Source organism: Euleptes europaea, chromosome 3 (assembly GCF_029931775.1).
Source record: "Euleptes europaea isolate rEulEur1 chromosome 3, rEulEur1.hap1, whole genome shotgun sequence".
Lineage (NCBI taxonomy): Eukaryota > Metazoa > Chordata > Lepidosauria > Squamata > Sphaerodactylidae > Euleptes > Euleptes europaea.
Genome location: NC_079314.1, coordinates 99,556,938 through 99,579,848, shown reverse-complemented (window position 1 = coordinate 99,579,848; position 22,911 = coordinate 99,556,938). Strand labels below are relative to the sequence as shown.

Below are 22,911 nucleotides of genomic sequence, written 5' to 3'. Positions count from 1 at the left end.
CAGTTAGTAAGCAGCATTCTCCTGCAGCCAATCGGTGGCCAAGGTGGGTCTTCTTCTGGCCAATCAGTTTGAGCGATTGAGTGCATGAGCCCAGAAGACATCCACAGTAAGACCCGTTTTGGGGCTTTAATCTATAATTTTCTCCTGTGTGTGTGGGGGGGGGGGGGAGCAGAGTCTGTGTGTGTGGGGGGAGGGAGCAGTTTCTGTGGTTGGGGGGGGAAGCCAAAGGGGGCTTTCACCCGTTCTGTCTTGGGGGGGGTGCCCCCTCGAGTCTCTCTCTCCCTGGTTTGAGGGGGGGCTTCAGTTGTGTGTCCTCAGGTTTTCCCTCATTCACAAGATCAGTTAGGTCTATTTTGATGCTTGCTCAAAAATTGTTTTTAAATTGTGACTTAAAGAATGCATTTGCCTGGTCCTGAGTCTGATGCAAAAGGGGAAATTCCACCCCCTCCTGCTCCTGATGCTTAGCTAGCATGCCTCTGTCCCTTTCCATGGTTTGCAAACTCCCAGGAGTCAGGTGCTCCTTTGCATGGTTGCAAACATTTTGCTTTGCATGGTTGTGTTGCTTTGCATGGTTTGAAACTTCTTCTGTCCCTTTCCATGGTTTGCAAACTCCCAGGTGTCAGGTGTTGCTTTGCATGGTTGCAAACGTGATGGTTTGCATGGTTGTGTTGCTTTTCATGGTTTGCAAACTTCTTCGCACCTGTCCCGCCCTTGCTCCCTGCAGCTCAGCTGTTTGTCGGGGCTGGGAGCTTTAAGTGGGCGGCAAGCTCTGCTAATTGCAAATACACATTAAGGAGGGGGGACCCCTTTCGGGTCCCATATCTCAGCCCCCGCTGATCCAATCTTTGCAAAACTTGGGGATTATTGCAAGAATGGTCCTTTGAAGCTACGCTGAGAGTTTGGGACCTCTACCCCCAAAAATGCCCCCCGGAGCCGCGTAAAGGTGCTGTTGTGATTTTAATGGCTTTATTCGGCCCAATTTTCCCCTGAACTCCGGACCTCATGCCGAATTGCAGGGACCCAAGGTGGGGGAGTTTGGACTTCGGCATTTCCCAAATAAAAACGGGCCGAATTTTGCCGAATCTGAATTTTACCGAATTTGTTTTTCAACAGCCCTACTTTCCACATCAAAATTACCAAGAATAAATTGTTCTGTAGAACAAGGATGTATTTCATCTCCCTGTCTGTTCATTCTATATGCAGAACATAACATAAGGAAAACTGGATTCAATTCAGATGAAGGTGGAGTGAAAACTGGTGGAAGGAACAATAACAATTTAAAATAGGCAGATGACACCACATTACTGGCAGAAAATAGTGAAGACTTGAAACAACTACTGATGAAGGTTAAAGCAGAAAGGACCAAAACTGTATCATAGCTGAACATCAATAAGACAAAGTAATGACTACTAGGGGATTATACAACTTTAAGGGTGATGATGAAGAAACTGAAATTGTTCAAGATTTTCTATTCCTTGGCTCCATCATCATCTAAAAGGGAGACTGTAACCAGGAAATCAGAAGGCGATTGAGAGGGGCAGCCATGAAGGAGAGAGGAAAGATTCTAAAGTGTAAGGATGTGTTGCTGGCAATCAAGATCAAGTTAATTCATGCCATAGTATTCCCCATTACTATGTATGGGTATGTAAATTGGACAATGAAGAAAGTAGACAGGAAGAAAGTTAACTCATTTGAAATGTAGTGTTGGAAGTGAGTTTTACAGATTTTTTTTGTAGACTGACAAAAAGACAAATCAGAGAGTTGGGGGATCAAATCAAGCCTGAATTCTCCCTAGAAGCTAAAATGACTAAACTGAGGCTATCATAATTTGGTCACATTATGCGAAGACAAGAGTAACTGGAAAGACAATAATGCTAGGAAAAGTTGAAGGCAGCAGGAAAAGAGGAAAGAACGGAGGGTGGATGGGGCACCATTTTGGGGGGCCCATAAAATTGGACCCCCTGGCCCAATCTTCACCCAAACCTGGGGGTTCTTCTAAGGAGAGCCATCCATAGCAATGCTGCAAATTTGGTCCTTCTATCTTTGAAAACCCAGAGCCCCAGAAAGATTCCCCATTGGCTATAATGGGGAACTAAATATTATGAATAGGAAGGGAAGAACCGACATTTTCAATGGTAGCCCTGTATCTATCCATCCATTTTTATGCCATCCTTTTTCCTAGGTGCTCAGTGTTGTACATACAGTTCTTTCCCCTTCTGCCCTCTCAACAGCTCTGTGAGGTAGGTTAGACTGAGAGAACGAGCCTGCTCCAAGGTCACTCAGTGTTGAGTAAAAAAATTGAACTCCCTGGTCCTAGACCCAACTTTCTTACTGCTATGCCACGCTGGCTAACCATGTCCTTGATAACATGCTCTTATCTCTCAATAGGTATTAAGCAATTAAAACAGTGTGACTCATGATTAGACTGTCGGCGCAATAATGTCCCCCAATATCCTCTTGTGTTTTGCCCCATTAGGTTCGGATTGACCATAATTTGCCAAGCTAAACACAGGTAATCCCAAATCACAAGGCCATCCTTGCATTTGCATTACTCTGTGTGCAAAGGGAAGGCAATCTGTCACATGGTTACTTTGCCTCCTTCGTTTCAGGCAGAAGATTTTGAATCATAATCATCTTCTTCACTCCTTTTCCAACTCTGAAATTGGATCTCCAATGAAATCATCTTGTTCGGGGGGGAAAAGACAACTCAAGCTTCCTAGCTCTTCCTCATTATTATTTCAGTTTCATATGCTTCAGAGTTCTTAGCCCGTATTTAAATGGGAATTTTTAATCATGCTTGAAAGATTATTCCTCCTTACCGCACTCCACAGATTTCACACTCCCCCCCACACGTTACTGCAGCAGTGCGGCTTTGATCTCCTAGCAGTCCTTTTGCATACAAAATGTCAGTTTTACCCTAATGACACATACATCTAGGAAAGCTGGAGGAGAATTCACTAGGGAGCCCTCACATTGATCAATCTGCTCCAACGTTCACATTAGCATCTGAGCATTCACTAGATAAAGAGAGCAGGTTTGGGTGGAAATGACTAACGTTTTTTATACCACCTTCTCTTTTTAACAAATCTGCATATGAATTTACTACCACTTGCAAAATTGGCAGGCCAGCTTTAACAATTACGCACCATTGCATTAAAAAGAATGAAAATATTGCATGTTAATTTGTCACTACTGGCAAAGCCCTGACCTGGATAGCCCAGGTTAGCCTGATCATGTCAGACCTTGGATGCTAAGCAGGGTCGGCCCTGGTTAGTTCTTGGGTGGAGACCACCAAGGAAATTCAGGGTCACAACACAGAGGCAGACAACAGTAAACCACCTCTGAATGTTTCTTGCTTTGAAAACTCTAAGGGGTCGCCATAAGTTGGCTGTGACTTGATGGCACTTTCTACCACCACTGTAACTGGCAAGGACAGTCCTGGTTAGTATTTGGATGGGAGTCCACCAAGGAATTCCAGGGTCATTATGCAGAGGTAGGCACTGGCAAACCACCTCTGTTAGTCTCTTGCCTTGAAATCCCTAAGAGGCCGCTATAAATTGGCTGCGACTTGATGGAACTTTATACACACACATAACCAGCAACCCAGTGTTAGTGATTAAGAGCCATTGTATTAAAAAGGTGTGTGTAGCCTAACGGGTTGCCAATCTCCTGGACTGGTCATGGCAACCCTGGCAGATGTGTGCAGCAGCCTCTCCAGACCAAGTGGCAAGCCTGTGCCGCCATGGAAAGGACTTCTCTTCATCCCTCGAAACCAGCAGTCAAAGAGCAGCAGCCAAAGCAGTCCCTCCAGCAAACCAGAGGGCAACCATGTTCCTGTGTATCCTGCTCTAGTGAAAGCCATATTGTAGGGAATATGTCCAGGCATGTAGCCTGCACCAGCACCCCCCCCCCTCTTGCAACATCAGACTAGTTCAGCAAAGCCATTCAGCAGACATTAAGATAACAATGACTCGCTCTTCAGCAACGATCTCCAGACATTAGCAGTGATCGCACCTTTTGTTTCAAGCCATTAAGCCAATCAGTGAGACTCCTGACTTCTCCTGGGATTGCAAAAGCCATTGGAATTATAATAGATTTCCAAATTCTCACTACCCCACAGCTTAATCCTTTGTCACCTTTTTGCCACCTGGGAACCTAGGAGGAGTTCTCCCCGCCCCCAGAAAAACAGTATAATTGGGGTGCTCTGAGCCCATTCGCTCTCTCTCTCCTTGGGCCTTCCCCTCCATACTGCCTGGCACTCTGCCAGAGTGGGTGTTCATGCTTGGACACCTAGCCCCCCCCTGTCCCCTTTTTATCCCCCAAAACTGCATGGAATTCAGGACGGACAACTAATCTGAAGAGAGGTACAGTATATTTTCTCCTCTGCCTGCCACATGGCAAAAGTCCCTTTATTCCTCTCTTTGATTCCTAGACTCTGTATGTTGTGTGATGTGTATGTGTAGTTTTGTATGTGCATGTGAACATATAATCTGAGTAAATTACTTTTAGCCTAATTCCATTGCTTCTGCCTCTTTACTGGTCATGGTATGGACTCTGGTAGATAAAGGTTGCATCCCAGCTCAAGTTAGGCCCATTGCCGGTTATTGATTCGCTAATTCCCCCATATAACAATTCATAACCGGGCATTTTGGCTAACAGATTATTGGTGGAGATTGCGGGGCAACCCTGTGAGCATTTCAGGCACACAGACGTAGGAGAAAGTCCATGACCTTGTAAATTTGGCAAGGAAGCGTGTGTGTGTATGTGTGTGTGGCTCTAGAGAGCACTATTTTGTGGGTTGGCTTTTCCCCCCTTCATCTCTGCCCACCACTTGTCTCAGCCGCCCGCCGGGCCACCTTCCCGGCAATGCAAGGGAGACGGGTGTGTGTCGCCCTGGGAACCGCATCTCTTTCTTGAGATTCCCCATTTTGAATGGCTATCTGGGATGGGTTACTGCAGAGTAGGTTTTGCACGTAGACATCCTGCACCTACATGTAGGCAAATATAATATCCCCTTCCTGGAAGATAGCTCGATAGGAAACCCCCCCATTTTACTAGGGTTAAAATACCTGCCCCCAGTTTCTTTTAAGCGGCCAGGAGAGCCCAGATTCTAAACAGCACAGAATCTGCCCAGTGGAAGCCTGCTTAGTAAATAAAGCAGGAGTCCATTTCAAACTGGCCAGGAGAGCCAGGAGAGCAGTTTGAATTGTCAGGGACCCTTAGCTGAAGGAGATAGGCAAGGCTACCCCTTTTAAACTGCCAGAGAGCCTGAGTAGTTATTCTGTTTTGTGCTGGCTAGGTGCCAAGGAAATAGTCTCTAGGGCTGAGCCAAGGATATAACTCAGAACCCCCTAGCAGAGACTTTGCAGCAAGGGCTAAGCAAAGGGATAGCTTATGCCCCCCCCCACAGATTAAAAGAGCCTTACCCTGGTGGGTGGCAAGACTTTCCAGAGAGTGAGTATAGTCTTTTCAGGACTGGGCAAAGTAAATAGCCCCAAGTCCTGCAGATACTTCAGTGCCAGAGTAGCCAGTCTTTTTGAAAGTGGGAAGAAAAAAAAAATCCCCACTTCTGCCAAGGTTTTGCAGACTGAAACAGAACACAGGTAAAACTATTTTGGCAGTTCTGGTAAGGCTCCCCAGAGAGAGAATAAGTCTATTGGAGACCAGGAAGGTGAACTTTCCTGTGTGTCCACTAAGACAACAGCACAAGTTAGCAATCTTGCCAGGGAAGGTGCAAGTGCCTGTCCCCTCTGCGGAGACATTTTTTTTTTTTTTGAGAGCTTGAAACCGGTTCGCATTAAAAATGAGCCCCCTGTTTAAACATGCCCCGGAACCTGATGAACTAGAGAAATGGCTCTCCAAGAAGGGCGAATGCCCATGGAAAGCAGGAGCCTTCCAGGGCCCCGATCCTATGGCCACCTTGAAGGAAACCTTAACAGTTTTCTGTAATAAGGAAAAACCGTCTTCCTCAAAAAAGGGCAGATTCATTGCCTGGGGTGTCTTCACGGCATTCCAGGATTGCATGACCATGCTCAAGGAATCACACAGAGCTTTTGATGAAGCTGAGCAACTCTCAGCCCAGGTCCAGCAGCTAACTGCTGAGAACCAGCGTATGGAGCTCCTGCTCAATACGGAAAGCCAGCAAATGGCACTCGAGAAACAAAGCCTAACCAAAGTCCTCCTTAAAACTGGGAAAGAAAAAGATGAGCTTGCTCTGCAAGTCCATCACCTTACCCAGCAACTAGAAGCGGCAAAAGCCCAAACGGATGAAGCTACCCAAGCTGCCAGCTTTCTAGCAAATCAAACGCAGCAAAAATATGAGGCTGCTTCCCATGAAGCATGCCAAAGGGAAATCAACTCCCTCAGAGATAAATTAGGTCTCAAACAGGCGCTGATCAGCACTCTGCAGCCCCAGCAAATGGAGTCTCTCCCCATACATTCCATTTTTGGAGAGAGCGAGACTTTTTATGCCCCCCAGCACTCCCCCAACGTTGCCCCTGTTGTAGATCCACTCCCCATCAATCCGGTTTCTACCCGGAAAGTGCAAACCACTGTTAGACAGGAGGATCTGGTTAATAAGGAGATTAAGGAAACTAAGCGATGGACAGTGGAGGAATTAAAAACCATAGCCTCCTACGTGGGCCCCTTTAACCAAGACACAGCAGTCTCATGGCTCGCAACGGTTTCCGCCTCCTACCCCACAGCTGACGAGGCTGACTTAACTGCATTAGCTCTGCAATGTACCTCTCTCAATGAGCAGGCACGGCTCTTCTCATTCATTGCCAGCCGTAAGTTGCGCAACAAACCGGTGCTGGACTGGATGAGGGAGGTGCTGGAATTCATTAAACCCGGAGAAACGCCCCCAATCCTCTTTTGCAAAGAGCACCAAGCTCCAGAAGAGGACCCTGAGACATATGTAATGCGCAAACAGCTGCTGGCACGCTTAGCTAAGATAGTCAATAACGATCCACATGGAGAGCCAGACTACAATGATAAAAAATTCACAGAGCCGTTAGTGAAGAGGTTGAACCGCGACACCAGATTTATGGCCAACCTGATATATGTGGGGGACATGACCTGGGAAGGAGTAAAACAGAAAATTAGAGATGCGGCTGAGCTTCAAAGAATAATACAAGCCGAAACCACTGAGGAAGGGGAGCATCCTCCAGAACTTATCCAGGCCACCACATATTCCAATATCAGCCCCCCCTCTCAAGCCAGCCCAGATCAGACTCCACAGCATTCACAAAAGAGAGGTTGGAACCAAATTCAGGGAAAAGGGGCAAGCCGAGGCTGGAGAGAAAGAAGCTCACGTTTTAAACACTCGCAGCCTTCTTCCTTCCATTCTCGGAAACCCTACCCCACAGGCGACTCTCGCCCAGCCAACTCCTTTCCAAACGCTCCCTCCTTGCCTGCAGAGACAGGGCACAAAGCAGAATTCCCACAGCAACGCAGGTCTTCTGTGTATAAGCCCTCCTCCGCTGCAGGTCAGGATCCCCTTCGATCAATGGCATGGGGTCGCTTGCAAAGCAGAGGGGCAAACATGGAGAGCTTTTGCATGCAGCCCACAGCGGTCTTACTCCGCGCTCTTGCTGATCTAGACAGCCCCGCTCCAACCACTGACCCTACCACTAAAGGTCTTCCCCTTAAGGGAATGGACAGAATCAAAAGACTAATTCGAACCCAGAACCAGCTAAAAACCTTAACGGAAGTGAACAAGGCTCTTAAATTGGAACTAGCCCATAGGGAAAATAAAATCCAGGAATTAACAAAGTTTACCAAGGAACGAGATTTGGAGACTGAGAGTCTCACCAAGAAAAATCAGGACTCCGATGTTCTTAAAGCCACAGAACAAATCCAAACTGACTTTGATACAACACACCTCCAACTAGAAAGGAACAGAGTGGAGACTAACAATTTAAAATCACAACTGCAAAGTGTTCTGGAGTGCCATAGAACCACAGAGGCTAGATTACAAACTCTAGAGAAATCCTACTTGGAAATGGAGTCAAAAATGTTACAAGGTGGCAAAGCAAAAGCAGGATTTCCAGTGGCAGAGGTAGTCCTGAAAGAAACAGGACTGCCTGCCAAATCTCAGGCAGGCTCTCTGTTTCCAAATGCATTAAAGAAAACCCAGCCCAAACCAGCCATTCAGTCAGACCAGAATTCTGACTCAAGTCAGCCTCTTCCTCTTCCCAACCTTACAAGCCTAAATGGGAGAGGATGCAAAGTGGAACCTTCAAGGACCAACGCAAAAACTATGCCTCAGAGCCTCCCAGGACTGAAGCAGCATATTTGGGAGAGCTATTCACCCTTAGTGCAAGAGAAAGGCTGGAAAGCACGGGTCCAGAACACACCTTTTTGCTTACTGGACCCACTCGATACATGGAAAGGACCACAGCCCTGGTGGAAGAAGCCACCACAAACATGGCAGAGTCTTGAATTTGTGTTTTATTTAACCCTTGCTTTACAGAATTCACTTGGATATACACAGACTCCTCTGCCTGTCTTCTAAAAGGAACTCTGTGTAGGCACAGAGATGCAACCTCATTAGGAATATAGTTCGTGTGCCATGATTTTTATTTTATAGGTGTTCTGAAAGAAGCTAATACCTCATGTGTTGTATTTTGCTTTAATCCTTTTACTTTGAGTCTAACGTTTTAAATTCATTCTAAGTTATTGCTGATAGTTCAAATGTTTTCAACTTTGTTTTTCAGCAAACAAATTTATAGAGCTGTTCTAAACAAGCACCCTAGTAGAACAGCTTCTTGGTTTCTCTAATTTTGTGTTTCTTTCCTAAGTGTGTAACTTTCTTGAAAGTGTGACTGTGTTATTTTGACCTAATTGATCCAGTTTGTGTTATATAACGTGTTTTTCTCCTACAGGAAATAGAGTTGTGTATGTGGTAAATATGATAAATTGATATTTAGGGTACATGCTTTTGTGAAGATCCGGCCAATCTCACAAAAACATCTGCCTTGGTTCCCCAAAAGTACAGTGCGGTTTGCGCAAAATTGGCATGGGGCACCAAATGGAAATATGCAAGGGAGCGCGCTTCCCCGAGTGCCTGTATGTTTGCAAATGAAACTAATATGTGTGTGAAACTATTTCTGTTTGCACATAGGATAAGATATATATATATATATATATAAAGTAAATTTTACTGCGCAGTAAAAGTCTCCTCTTTAGTAAATGGTAGTATATTTGTAAACCTAGATTCTGCCTTGTGTAAATATGTGAAAAGTGAATAATGAAGGGGAGAGCCCCGTGTGCTCTGCCCCTCCCCCCCACAACCTCCCCCCACAGCTCCCAGCCCCTCTTCATTCGGTTTTATAGCTATTATTGCTGTGTTGGAGAAACTTGAAGGTGAAAGTATGTTGACATGGTGTGAGGAAAAAAGGTGTTTAGAATATAAAAGATAAAAGAATGGTATGGCTAATGCTTTGGGACTGCAGCCCATAAGCAGCGGCCAAAAAGGATTGTATTGTTATAAGAAGGTCAGTGAAAAGTTTTGAAGTGTACATGAATAAGATGGTCTCGAGAGTGGTGACTAAAAATAAGTTGGGGCTGCAACCCTAAGTGATGCAGCAGCTGAATGAATTCATCCAACATGGTAATAATCTGTAATCCAAGCAATAGGATCCCCCCCCCCCATTTTTATCTTTTTGTTCCTCCAAAATGTTAGGGTTGTTTCAGGAAAACAGCAACCTGGGCTCTATAGCCCCCTGAAGCAACCCCCAAGCTCTCATTCTAGTTGCACATTTTGGTTCTTGCCTGTCATGGCAGATCCCATTAAATGCAGCTCAATGTACATAGTGCACTCTGCACGTGCACAGAGATACAGTCCCTTTTGGTAACCCTTTAGTTCTCACCCTTGATCCTTCCTCAGGAGGAAGCTCTCATGCTTGCTTGCAACTTAAGCTCTGTAAGAACCTTGTGATTTGCTCAGTTTTAGCAAACTCACACCAGGACCTCACTAAACGTAAAACCCAGGTGCTCTATTTTTAAAAGATGGATTTTTGCTTTAATTTGGTAAACAGTTTTGAATTTGATTTTTGTGTGGATAACCCCTGAGTATCAAGACTCACCAAAATCTCATTAGGAACAGGGGAAGCCCCATTGCTCTCCCTCCCCTCGCTCTTTAGACAAACTGGAACCCACCCCGGCTTCCAAAGTGCACTCTGCATATGCCCAGTGGTGCCACACAGCCTTCTGGCACGGGGTACACCTCATGGAAACAATCCTTTCCTCCTCATGCATTCAGAGGAAAGGAGGGGGGGAGAAGATATACAATCTACTTTTATTTTTGAAAAACTGTTATTTTTTTTTAACTTGGAACTCTTTAAAGGAAAGAAATATAATCAATTTTTTTTAATTTTGAAGTTGAGAAAGTTTTTATGCCTGATTTGAAGTTGAGTTGAAGTTTTTACTCGATTTGAAGTTGATTTGAAGTTTTTGACTTTGGACTTTTTTAGAGAGAAATATCAGATTTTGAGCTGGGTTCATTTTCTTTTGAATTGTTGTATGATTTTGATCTTTTTTTCCTGTTTTTAAGTTATTTTTGAGAATTTTGAAAAGCCCTGCTTTTTGTTTGTTTCAACCTAGCTCCTTCATTCCCTGGTATGCTAACAAGGCTATCTGGGATATGAAGGGGGGGTGGAGAAACAAACCGCCAATGGAAGGGTCTCTTCCTACACATTGCATGGTATTCATTAACAGTCTTGTTTTCTGATCAATGCCAACCAACCAGGAGAACCGGGAAGAAGAGTAACCCCCCACCAATTTTGTTCTGTTTACAGTATTCAACTTTCTCTCCTTTAAGAAACCTCAATGCTTTATGCATACTACAATGTGTACTGTCTTTGATTATTAATGGCAGCCTACAGAAGGCTGCTCCCTGATATTTTCTAACTTGTTCCTAACAACACTTGTCTCTATCATATGAATATCTGCCTGCTTTGTAAAAAACTTAATAGCAACCAGGTACTCTCTCTCTCCTTGGGAAACAAGGGAAAGAGGAACAAAATGTCTTCATGCTCTATTTTAGCTTTGCAACACTGCTCTCAGCAACCAATGCTAGTTATGTATGCCTGCTAGCCCCTTTTTGGCTAGATTTCTCCCTACAAGGGTCCCTTCTACCAGAAGAACGGACTGCATTCAGCTCTCTCCATTGCAATGACTTTTGTTTTATTGACTCTGCTTTCAGGTGCAATGCTAGTGCAGAGCACCCCCCCCCCAATCCATCAATGTGTCTAAGTAATATTGTTAAGTATGCAAGCCTCTGCTCCCGAGCACCCACCACTACTACTGGAACTCCCTGCTGTATGCTCCTCCTTTGTTCCTCTATGCCACCTCCAGGCAGGAGACTCCTGATCAGCAACAATCCTGCTGCAGCCAGCCTGTGGGCAAGGTGCCCCAAAGGTCGCCAAAGGAGGGAGAATAGTCAACAATGGGCTTGCGAGAATACACAGGGAAGGGAACAACTAAGAAATCTTTCCTTGCTAACAGGGCATGATTAAAAACTGGATCTCTGCTTTAAAACCAAGTGTCTCCCCCTCCCATATAGCCAGGGTAGCAGTTTCTGTGTAACCCTCGTATCTATGCATTGCTGTAACCAGTTCAAGTGGGACCCTGCGCTGACATTAATATCCAGGGCTCTCTCTTGTGCCAACCTCCTGGACAGACCTGGACATGCCCCAAAGAAAACATCCAAGATCCAGCGGCCACTGCTTTGATTGCTCTCGCCAAGGAGGGAGAGGGGTGATTTCATATGTGTATTCTTCAATGTGTACAATACAGGCTGCAAGGGACTGCCCCTTGGAGCCACTATGTTTGTTTTGCCTAGTTTAAGTCTGTGAATCTCCCATATGTTTTTATATCATTGTGTAGTAACCTTTCAAGCATAAGACCCTAGTCCCCTACAACTAGAGACATGCACTTTCCGTGTGAATTTTCTTTGAGGTTTAAGTCTTTATTTTTTTTCCAAATAAAATCGTTTTCTTGCAAGGCATATGATCAAGAATGAAAATGAGATGTGCAGTGCCCGAGCCAATCTGCCTCGAGAAGAAGAGCCAATTCCAGCCAGTTGAAAGCAACCATTAAGATTTTGTTTAACCCTTCCCGACTGTAGAACTTTGAGCTCTTTTGAGACTCCAGGGGGGGAGATGCTATGCTTTTCCTTTTTCCACAATGCATTCGGAAACCAGCGGGTTGGTTTTTTTTTTTTCTTTTTCTTTTGTTAACTATCCTTTACTTCAAGTGCACAGAGTTTTTTTCTCCTGCCAGCAATCATGCCCAAGGTTTTTTTCTCTTTGCACAATATTTAACCATGTTATTCTTTAATCATTAAGTGCCTGTATGATATCTACATTCCAGATTTTAGTTTCATAGTTTAGAAATGTAATTTGAGTTTAGTAAGAGCATTGCTTTATTTGCTGTTTATCAGTATTGAATGTATTGAAGATTGAACCTGCTGTTTTGAGCCATCCAATGTAGTTGTTTTAAATAGGCTTGCAAATTCAAGAATTCATATTCCTCTCTAAAGTGTACTGAGTTCCATAGGCAGTCCCCTTTTTAACCTGGCCTGGTTTTAGATTAGTCAAATGGTTCCCAGACCCCTTTGGCTTGTGCATCTCAGGTTTATGCATCTTCAAGGTCTTCAAGCAGGTATCCAGGTCGTCTTCTCCAGTTGTGTTGACATCTCCACTAGAAGTGTCGACGTCAACAAGGGGGGGAATTGTAGCCTAACGGGTTGCCAATCTCCTGGACTGGTCATGGCAACCCTGGCAGATGTGTGCAGCAGCCTCTCCAGACCAAGTGGCAAGCCTGTGCCGCCATGGAAAGGACTTCTCTTCATCCCTCGAAACCAGCAGTCAAAGAGCAGCAGCCAAAGCAGTCCCTCCAGCAAACCAGAGGGCAACCATGTTCCTGTGTATCCTGCTCTAGTGAAAGCCATATTGTAGGGAATATGTCCAGGCATGTAGCCTGCACCAGCACCCCCCCCCCTCTTGCAACATCAGACTAGTTCAGCAAAGCCATTCAGCAGACATTAAGATAACAATGACTCGCTCTTCAGCAACGATCTCCAGACATTAGCAGTGATCGCACCTTTTGTTTCAAGCCATTAAGCCAATCAGTGAGACTCCTGACTTCTCCTGGGATTGCAAAAGCCATTGGAATTATAATAGATTTCCAAATTCTCACTACCCCACAGCTTAATCCTTTGTCACCTTTTTGCCACCTGGGAACCTAGGAGGAGTTCTCCCCGCCCCCAGAAAAACAGTATAATTGGGGTGCTCTGAGCCCATTCGCTCTCTCTCTCCTTGGGCCTTCCCCTCCATACTGCCTGGCACTCTGCCAGAGTGGGTGTTCATGCTTGGACACCTAGCCCCCCCCCTGTCCCCTTTTTATCCCCCAAAACTGCATGGAATTCAGGACGGACAACTAATCTGAAGAGAGGTACAGTATATTTTCTCCTCTGCCTGCCACATGGCAAAAGTCCCTTTATTCCTCTCTTTGATTCCTAGACTCTGTATGTTGTGTGATGTGTATGTGTAGTTTTGTATGTGCATGTGAACATATAATCTGAGTAAATTACTTTTAGCCTAATTCCATTGCTTCTGCCTCTTTACTGGTCATGGTATGGACTCTGGTAGATAAAGGTTGCATCCCAGCTCAAGTTAGGCCCATTGCCGGTTATTGATTCGCTAATTCCCCCATATAACAATTCATAACCGGGCATTTTGGCTAACATGTGGCACAGACTGATAACTCTGTTTTGAATTAGTTCTGCTATCTTCTGTTTCTACCAAACATTAGCTATTTATGGCTGCATTTGTGTGTTAAGTGCCATCAAGTCGCTTCCAAATTATGGAGACTTTACAAATTAATGACCTCCAAAATGTCCTACCATTAACAGCTTTGCTCAGGTCTTGCAAACTGAAGACCATGGTTTCCTTGAGTCAATCCATCTTATGTTGGGTCTTCCCAGTGTGGTGTAATGGTTAAGAGAGGTGGACTCTAATCTGGAGAACCGGGTTTGATTCCCCACTCCTCCACATGAGCAGCAGACTCTAACCTGGTTTATTGGGTATTCCTAAAATGAACTTAGATAAACAGGTGATAGAGTCATATGTCAATATAGTTTTGCTGCGGCAAGAATTGTAATTGCTAAGAACTGGAAGCAAACAAATAAACCTTCAATTAAAGAATGGAGAGAAAAGTTATGGATATATATGTGGATGGCCAAACTTACGGATTCTTTACATGCTAAAGATATGGATGAATTAAAAAAAATATGGTCTAAGGCCGCTGCATATTGGGATAAATTGGCAAAAACGGATTTTATAGGTATTGTTAAGGAATTATAGACTAAAGTGTTGTTAATAAGTGAATATAATAATATAATAATTTAAAAAAAATACTGTTATAACACCGCTCCGGAAGTCCTAGGGTGGAGGGCACACAGGTGGGTGGTGGAGGTATGGGCACTATATATTTTATAAAGGATAGTTTATTATGTATTAGCAATGGATGTAATAGTGCTCTTTGTGTGATTTTGTATTTTTTATATATATGTATTTGTATTTTTTTTGAATTGTATTGTATTATGATTTTATTTTTGTTTTATTTTTGTTTACTTATAAAAAGCAATTAAAAAAATTTTTTTAAATAACCTGGTGAACTGGATTGGTTTCCCCACTCCTGCACATGAAGCCTATTGGGTGACCTTGGGCTAATCACAGTTCTCTCCGAACTCTCTCAGCCTCACTTACCTCACAAGGTGTCTGTTGTGGGGAGAGGAAGGGAAGGAATTAACTTGATCTTGGTTGCCAGCAACACAACCTTACCCTTAAGAATCTTTTCTAGCTCCTTCACGGCTGCCCGTCCCAGTCTAATCTTTTTTCCCATTTCTTGGTTGCATTCTCTCTTCTGGTTGATGATGATGGCTGCATTCAGTTCTACCAAAATAATGTGACAACAGCATCTCCAAGAAAAGCATTTGTAGTTTAGCTATAAGGGCCAAAATGCTTGATAAGTGTGACAAGTATTGGGTCCCAACTGCCCTACCTGACTTGTAGTCATATATATGATCAGAACTCACCTTTCATGCAGGCTTCCACCCCACATCATTTTTACCAACCTGTTTACCCCCTTCCTTAGGCTTCATGTGTGCTGCACTAGATATGTGGTGCCTAAGGAAGGGGCAAACAACCCCCTGGAGCTGTTTCCATGGGTAAAAACAGTGCGGGAGGGAAGCCTGAAACCCCTTCTCCCCCCTCGCAGCAACCTCGAACCCAATGGAGCAATGAAACCTCATGAAGGTAAGTCCCCACTGATTATACTCAGACTAAGTAGTGACTTTTAAAAAAATATTTTTAAGGACACCATTTTTTCACTTTAAACTGCTAACAACTGCGCGGGGAGCAAAGTTTTGATGAACACAACTGAGCAGGGAATGAAGCATTAAATCCCTTCTCTCTTTGGATCTGAATCACGGCTTTGTGTGTCCACGTGCACACACTCCTTTTTCCGGACTGATAGGAAAGCTCTGATATTTGTCAGGGTCTATTTGTGCCTGATCAAGTGAAGGATGGTGGAGTACCTCCTCTGAAAGGCACCCATTGGCTCACTGCATGGCGCTTCCAGAGCTCTTTCCTATTAATGCAGCTTTCTGCAATGCAGCTGGCTGCCTGTCTACGGTACTCCATAACTCAGAGTGCATTGCTATTCAGTGTGGGGCTCCTGGGTGGATAGATGCATAGACTCATAGAATCATAGAGTTGGAAGGGACCACCAGGGTCATCTAGTCCAACCCCCTGCACACTGCGGGAAATTCACAACTACCTCCCCCCACACCCCCAATGACCCCTACTCCATATCGTAAAAAGCTACTTTTTACCCAGTCTGTGTCACAGTGGTTTGAGGGAGAGGTGAAAAAGTCAACCAAGTCACCTCAAAAGAACAGAAGGCGTGCAATTGTTGAGGTGCTCTTCTAGGTACAGGAATGCACCTTGGATTTAAGAGCTGTATATGTTGACAGCATGCCTACCTTGTCTTTAAAAGCATTTCACTTCTTCTAAAACAGAGATTATTTCATAGGAGGTTCCCCCCCCCCAATACTCCCCCAAATTTCCTATTTTTCCATCAGAAAAATTGAAAAAAACACCTCAGGAAAAATGTTAAAAATATTTTTATGATTTTCCAGGGGTTTTTTTTCCTAGGCTTTTACATCTCTATACCGAATCAAACTATTACTCCATCAAGGTCAATATTGTTTACTCAGACTGGCAGCGGCTCTCCAGGCTCTCAGGCAGACATCTTTCACATCACCTCCTACCTGGTCCTTTTAACCAGAGATGCCAGAAATTGAACCTGGGACCTTCTACATGCAAAGCAGAGGCTCTTCCTCTGAGCCACAACCCTTCCCAGTGAACGTCCGCATACAACTCTTACTTCTCTTCCAGACCCTTTTGGCTTATCACACAGACAAACACAGTCTACTGTTGTCTCAATAGTGGTTTGTTTGTTTGTTTGTTTTACCCTTCACAAATCTTCCTGATTTTCTGTTTGAGTTGCTCCCCTTGGTAGAAGATAATGAAGACGTTCTTTTTCATCTCTTCTTTCTGAGAGAAAGAAATGCAACACAAATAGAATTTTAAAATAGTCATAACCAAACAGCCTGTTAGAAATTTACAGGCAATGCAAATATAAACCCAGAGGTAACAAAATGGAAGACTCATCTAAACCTACAGTGACCGGGTCCTCCAGGGGAGTGTCCATTTCACTGAACTTCAGATAGATGTTTCCTCGACAGGCTCTCCACAGCAGACGTTCAAAGGGGCCCATCCTTTCCCTTTTGATCACTCCAGCTATGAATCTGCATAGCACAAACAAGATGGATAAACTGCAGGTATGTGTGCCCCATGGTGCGGAGTAGTAAGCTGCAGTACAGCAGTCAAAGCTTTGCTTACGACCTGAGTTCAATCCCAACAGAAGTCAGTTTCAGGTAGCCGGCTCAAGGTTGACTCAGCCTTCCATCCTTCCGAGGTCAGTAAAATGAGTACCCAGCTTGCTGGGGATAAAGTGTAGATGACTGGGGAAGGCACTGGCAAACCACCCCTTGGACAAAGTCTGCCTAGTAAACGTCGGGATGTGACATCACTCCATGGGTCAGTAATAGGGTTGCCAGGTAGGGTTGCCAAGTCCCTCTTTACCACCAGTGGGAGGTTTTGGGGGAGAAGCCTGAGGAGGGCAGGGTTTGGGGAGGGGAGGGACTTCAATGCCATAGAGTCCAATTGCCAAAGTGGCCATTTTCTCTAGGTGAACTGATATCTATCAGCTGGAGATCAGTTGTAACAGCAGGAAATCTCCAGCTGGTACCTGGAGTTGGCAACCCTATTGCCAGGCTTCTCTTTGCCACCGGCAGGAGATTTTTGGGGTGGAGCCTGAGGAGGATGGGGTTTGAGGAGGGGAGGGACTTCAATGCCATAGAATCCAATTGCCAAAGCAGCCATTTTCTCCAGGTGAACTGATCTCTATTGGCTGGAGATCAGTTGTAATAACAGGAGATCTCCAGGTAGTACCTGGAGGTTGGCGATCCTAGTCAGTAATGACACGGTGCTTGCACAGGGGACTACCTTTACCTACCTTTTACCTTTATACTGTTTCTGAACTCAGGACTAAGTTGTAATAATGGTGCGGTCCTGTGCAGAGTTACTCCAGTCTGAGCCCATTGATTTCATAGGGTTCTGCAAAGAATTGCACCATGACATACTAAGGAGATGCCGCCTTCCCACCTACCAGGTGCTCCAGCTGAGAGTTCCCCTCCTCCTAGTTAACTCACTGCCATTCCTCGGACCAGAAAGAGAAGCAGTCAGGCACCCTCCCATCACGCAAGAATGTCACTAGAATTATATTTTGTTTGTAATGGATATTTGTAATAGATCTTCATAGCTGTGAAGCATTTTGGAAAATGTTTTTGATCAAAAGGCAATGTAAAACACACAATTAATAATGCTCCATATCTTACATAAAACTAGATGTTAAGTTTGCATAATGTTTAATTATGCATTTGATCTCAGGGCTGATTTGACATTTGCCTACGCATCATTCATTAATTCGTCACCCACCCACACCAGCTTTGAATCAGCAAGTAAACTGCCTCCGTTCCCTAACCCCCATATGCGTGTAATGTCAAGTAAGCATACCTATTTTACAATGTAATCCATTCCTATGCAGAATTACAACCTTCTAAGAGCGTTGAAGTCAATGGGCTAGGAAGAGTGTAAACACCACTTAGGATGGCACTGTGACTCAACCAAAATGTTGGAGCACATGTTCTCTACTCAAGGATCATCAATGCCTTTGCATACCAGTGGTATCCAATTGGTGATTGAAGTGAGAACAGCTGGTATGTTATTAATAATAGATATAGTAAGAATAGGTTGATAGCATACTCATTTCAGACTTTTTAAAGTTATATAACATATTTTAGATATTTGTCTAACTATGTGCTGCATAAAGAGGGTTAGTAGCCTGGCAACAAAAGCTTCATCAGTCCAGACTCTGAAACAATACAGTGTAGATGAGAAGCTTCTCAGTTAGGGTACAGTGCGGTCAATAAAAACTTTGTGGTTTAGAAAAGAAAAATGTCACCTCTGGCCCTGCTTCATTTCTCCCTTCCAAGCTATATCTACATTATGCACTTACATTGTTTTTTATACAAGTTTAACTGTCAGGACTAGGATTGTACAAAAAAAAGGGGGGTAAATTTCGGTTCGAGTTTATTGGGCCTGATTTTTTTTTCAGTAAACCTGAAATAAGCCATATCGGTAAAGATTGATTTCGGCTTTATTTCCAGGTTTACTGAAAAAATTCAGGTCAATTGTAGTCTATGGGGATTTTTTTCAAAGCTCCTGTGGGAGCATTTTTGGAGGTAGTCACCAAATTGGCAGCATGGCTGCAAGGGACTCTCCTTCGATGGTCAACGAAGTTAGGTAAACATTGGGACAGGGGGTCCAATTTTTATGGGCCCCCATTCCTCCAGGCCAGAGGTACCCAAACTTTTTGAGCCATGGAACACTTTTCAGGAGAGAAATTCATCACGGAGCACTTAATTTTCACCTAGCACTTATATACTAAACTGAATGACAGTAGTATTTTTCTTTCCAATCTCTTCATGGAGCACTAGCAGATGCTTCGCAGAGCACCAAGTGCTCCTTGGAGCACAGTTTGAGAACCTCTGCTCCAGGCATTTGCAAGCCAAATTGTCCATCGATTTTCAGGTTCAGAAGGTCTGCATTGCTGAGGACTGGGGGAAAGAGCCAATTGGCAGGCTGGAACCTCAAAGTCTGGGGCTCCCTTCATTTCTGGGGCACATAGCATGATTTCCGGGCAAATTAGCTTCCAAACTGAGAAAAACGGCTCCAACTATGGGGCCCTAACAAAACCAGTCCAAAAAAGAAAACGATAGAAAAATGGGAGAAAGCACAGAGCTGTGCATCTGAGCAAAGGCAAATAGCCAAACCCGAAAAAGCCAAATAATTATTCAGCTTTTTCAGAAATCGCCTGTTCGGCTTCGGGAAGCTTTCCAGGTTTTGGTAGTCAGTAAAACCGAAACCCGAATATTGCCAAAATATCAAGTTTATTTTCAGTTTGGGTATATCGATATGCACAACCCTAGTCAGGACTTCCCCTACGTTTCCTAGGCATGGTAGTTTGGTGAGGGGACAGAAAATCCCCTGGCTGAAATCTCTAACCTACAATCAGTCTGTAGAACCACAGTTCCCCAGCTTTCCTGATGAAATGGACCTACTTATTCAACTCACAACTGTGGTTCAAACACACCCTATTATTCTTAACTTAAACCAAACAGCATCCCACAAGGCAATCTACAAATCTTAGGGGAACTCAGAACGCTTGAGGGAAAATGGGGGCAATTTGGGGTTTCAGCCAACCCCATCTTCCCACTTGCAAAGACTTCTGATAGTCAATGGAGGACCGTTATTTTATGTTGATGACCCCGCTCTGAGGATAAAAGCCCAGATTCTAAATTTCTCCCCCAGACCCTTAAAAAAGTGGCACACAGCAAACTGGAATCAGATCTAACATTAAGGAGTTCACTGCTGGCCGTCAGGATTAAAAGTCTCACTGAATGTATGTCTGAGCTCTGAGACAATATATATATTGTCATGTCTGGAGTGCAGTCTCTATGTTCTAATTTTTTATTTGTGGCTCAGTGGGCCTGGGTAGTGATGATAATGTTGTTTATTTGATCAACGGTAGTGGAGTGATGTTTAAGAACCATTGCAGCTGGAGGAAGAGAAAGAGTCAAGTGTGTTGTGGTTGCTAGGTAACCAAAAGAAGGCCTACTCAACCATTTCTGGGGCTAGCCAGAAACATATTGCCTTCCATTTCAATGAGATATTTCAAGGAAAAGTCCCCAATAAATTACACATTATGTCCCTAGGGGGAAAAAAATTTTTTTCCTTAAACCAAATCTGCTCCAATGCTACTAACCCCAGTTTTGCTGCAACTGCTGCAGGAGTGCTTCTTAATTCCAATAGGCCAGAAGTGTCTTCATTGAAGAAATCATCAGGCAAATTAGTTTCCCTCTAAAAGCAAACAATGATATGTTCTTTATTTATTTAAGCATTTTAAAGGTTGCTTTATTCCCCAGAGGGACCTAAAGATAATAATAAAAGATACACAATTAGAAAGACAAAACAAAAAACCTGGTCGAGTTTGAAAACCACCAGCACAGAAAATGGGTTTTCGTCGATCACGCACAGCACGAAGTAGTGGGCGAAGCGGCAAGGGGCTGAGGATCGACGCTGGAGCCCGATGAGTTAGCAGGTGAGCGAGCCGGGGACCGGGGGGGGGCGGGAAAAGGAGACCACCCTGTTTAGGGCAGGTTTTGGTCACGTGAGATATCTGCAACTCAGACTTAAATTGGCTTAATAGTAACATGTCCTTCATAGAGAACCCTGAAAATTGTGGTTGTGCAAATATGTAGGGTTGCCAGCCTCCAGGTACCAGCTGGAGATCTCCTGCTATTACAACTGATTTCCAGCCAATAGATCTTCAGTTCACCTGGAGAAAATGGCTGCTTTGGCAATTGGACTCTATGGTATTGAAGTTCCTCCCCTCTCCAAACCCTGCCCTCCTCAGGCTCCGCCTCCAAACTCTCTTGCCGATGGTGAAGAGGGACCTGGCAACCCTAGCAAATATGGGATAGTACTGTTGCCAGTTCCAGGTTGGGAAATTCCTGGACATTTGGGGGGAGGATCCTGAGGAAACTGGGGTATAATGCCATAGAATACACCCTCCAAAAGAGCCATTTTCTCTTGGGAAACTGATCTCTGTGGTCTGGAGATCAGTTGTAATTCCAAAAGATTTCAAGGCCCCACTTTCGGGTTGCCAACCTCCTGGTACTAACAAACAACACCAATGCTGCAACTGGAAGTAGTAGAGAAGAAATACAGCACGAAGCTCAAATGAAAATAAATAGCTGTATTCAGCTTACAAAATCCTATAAGATTACATTACTTAACAGTGAAAATAATCCAGTGTCTAAGGCAAGTATGCAATTATAAACACAAATTTTCAAACAGTCCTAATAAGGAAGGCTAATTCCTGTGTATCTTCATAGACAGATGGAGGTAGACGGAATTAACCGGTCCCAATCCAGGAAAGTGAAAGTGTGGGTGGAACAAAAAGATCTTACAGTTCCGATTGGCGGTGATGAAAAAAGCGGCGCGCGCAGCAACGGCAGCTACACCGCAGGGCACAAAAACGCTCTTTCCGGAATTGATCTTTCGTTTTCGCTAATATATTAGTTTCATCAGCCAACGCATAATCTGATTCAAATGTGCTACGTGAGGTTCCTACCAAACTTTCTGAGAGGTTGGCAACCCTAATTCTCTCCATCTTGCAGGCCCTGTGGAACTTAGCTAAGATGGGGCAGGGGAACTGAGAATGGACTGTGGGAGGGCTTGCAAGTGGAAGAAGGATGATTGGGCAGGTGGGAGATAGAAAAGAAGGCATAAGAGGGGCTGGTGGTGAGCAGATGGGGAGTCCCTGGGCACTGTCTGCCTATGGGCCCCCAAAATCTAGAACCAGCCTTGGTTTAAACACATGAATTTATTAATACCGTGTCTACTTTGACCCTAAGCTTGGTATTTACAAACAACAACAGCAATGGAGTGGTGGCACTTCACATAAAAAATATTCTGGAAAGCCAATGGCATATTCAAAGATTACATCACCTCAAAGAAGTCCTGGGTTTTCTTCAGGAGATGTTTCAGTTCTGTGAGTTCTAAAAAGTTCTGCCTCAAAGTTTGCACGTTGTTATTGGCTTCTTGCAACTCCCCGTCCAATCTTTCCAGAATCGTCTGAAGCCAGAGCAGAACAAAAAGTCAAGCCCGATTATTCCTTTGCACACCTCACTGCCGGCAAAGCAGACTACTACGGAGATGGATTATTATATGGCAAATATCTCCACATATGTCTCAGTGTATTCGGCAGCCTTGTAGTGAATATTAAAATCACTGTTTCTGAGAAAAATTCATGAATTAATCAAATAACATGCACTCACACAAAAACCCCACAGCAAACCTTCTCCAGTCTGCATAAGGAGAAGCAATGAGAGATTTGTAAATTTAATTGAGTTTGCACAGCTTTATTCGTGCAAAAGAGTAAACTAGTTGTGCCCTATGCAGATAGTGAAAAACACGCAATGGTGATGCCCAGAGGAGCTCAGGGTAGTGTGCATCATTCTCCCCTCCTCTGCTTTATCTTTACAACAACCCTGTGATGTAGGTGAAGGTAAAAGAGATTGACCAGTCCAAAGTCATCCAGCAAACTGTATGAAAATGTACAGATTTGAACCCAGATCTCACCTATCCTAGT

The 22,911-nt window shown here is 44.1% G+C and overlaps 1 protein-coding gene across 1 annotated transcript in view; it reads right to left on the bottom strand.

The window, feature by feature from the left end:
* The window catches only part of ATP6V0A4 (ATPase H+ transporting V0 subunit a4), a 67,393-nt gene that overhangs the window by 36,225 nt on the left and 8,257 nt on the right, over nucleotides 1–22,911 (bottom strand). Inside the window, exons 5-8 of the mRNA XM_056845787.1 lie at nucleotides 22,269–22,394; nucleotides 20,521–20,615; nucleotides 16,716–16,879; nucleotides 16,543–16,681 (exon numbers count right to left, since the gene is read on the bottom strand). Of these exons, the coding sequence (XP_056701765.1) occupies nucleotides 16,543–16,681; nucleotides 16,716–16,879; nucleotides 20,521–20,615; nucleotides 22,269–22,394 (524 nt within the window). The remainder of the gene's footprint in view (nucleotides 1–16,542; nucleotides 16,682–16,715; nucleotides 16,880–20,520; nucleotides 20,616–22,268; nucleotides 22,395–22,911) is intronic.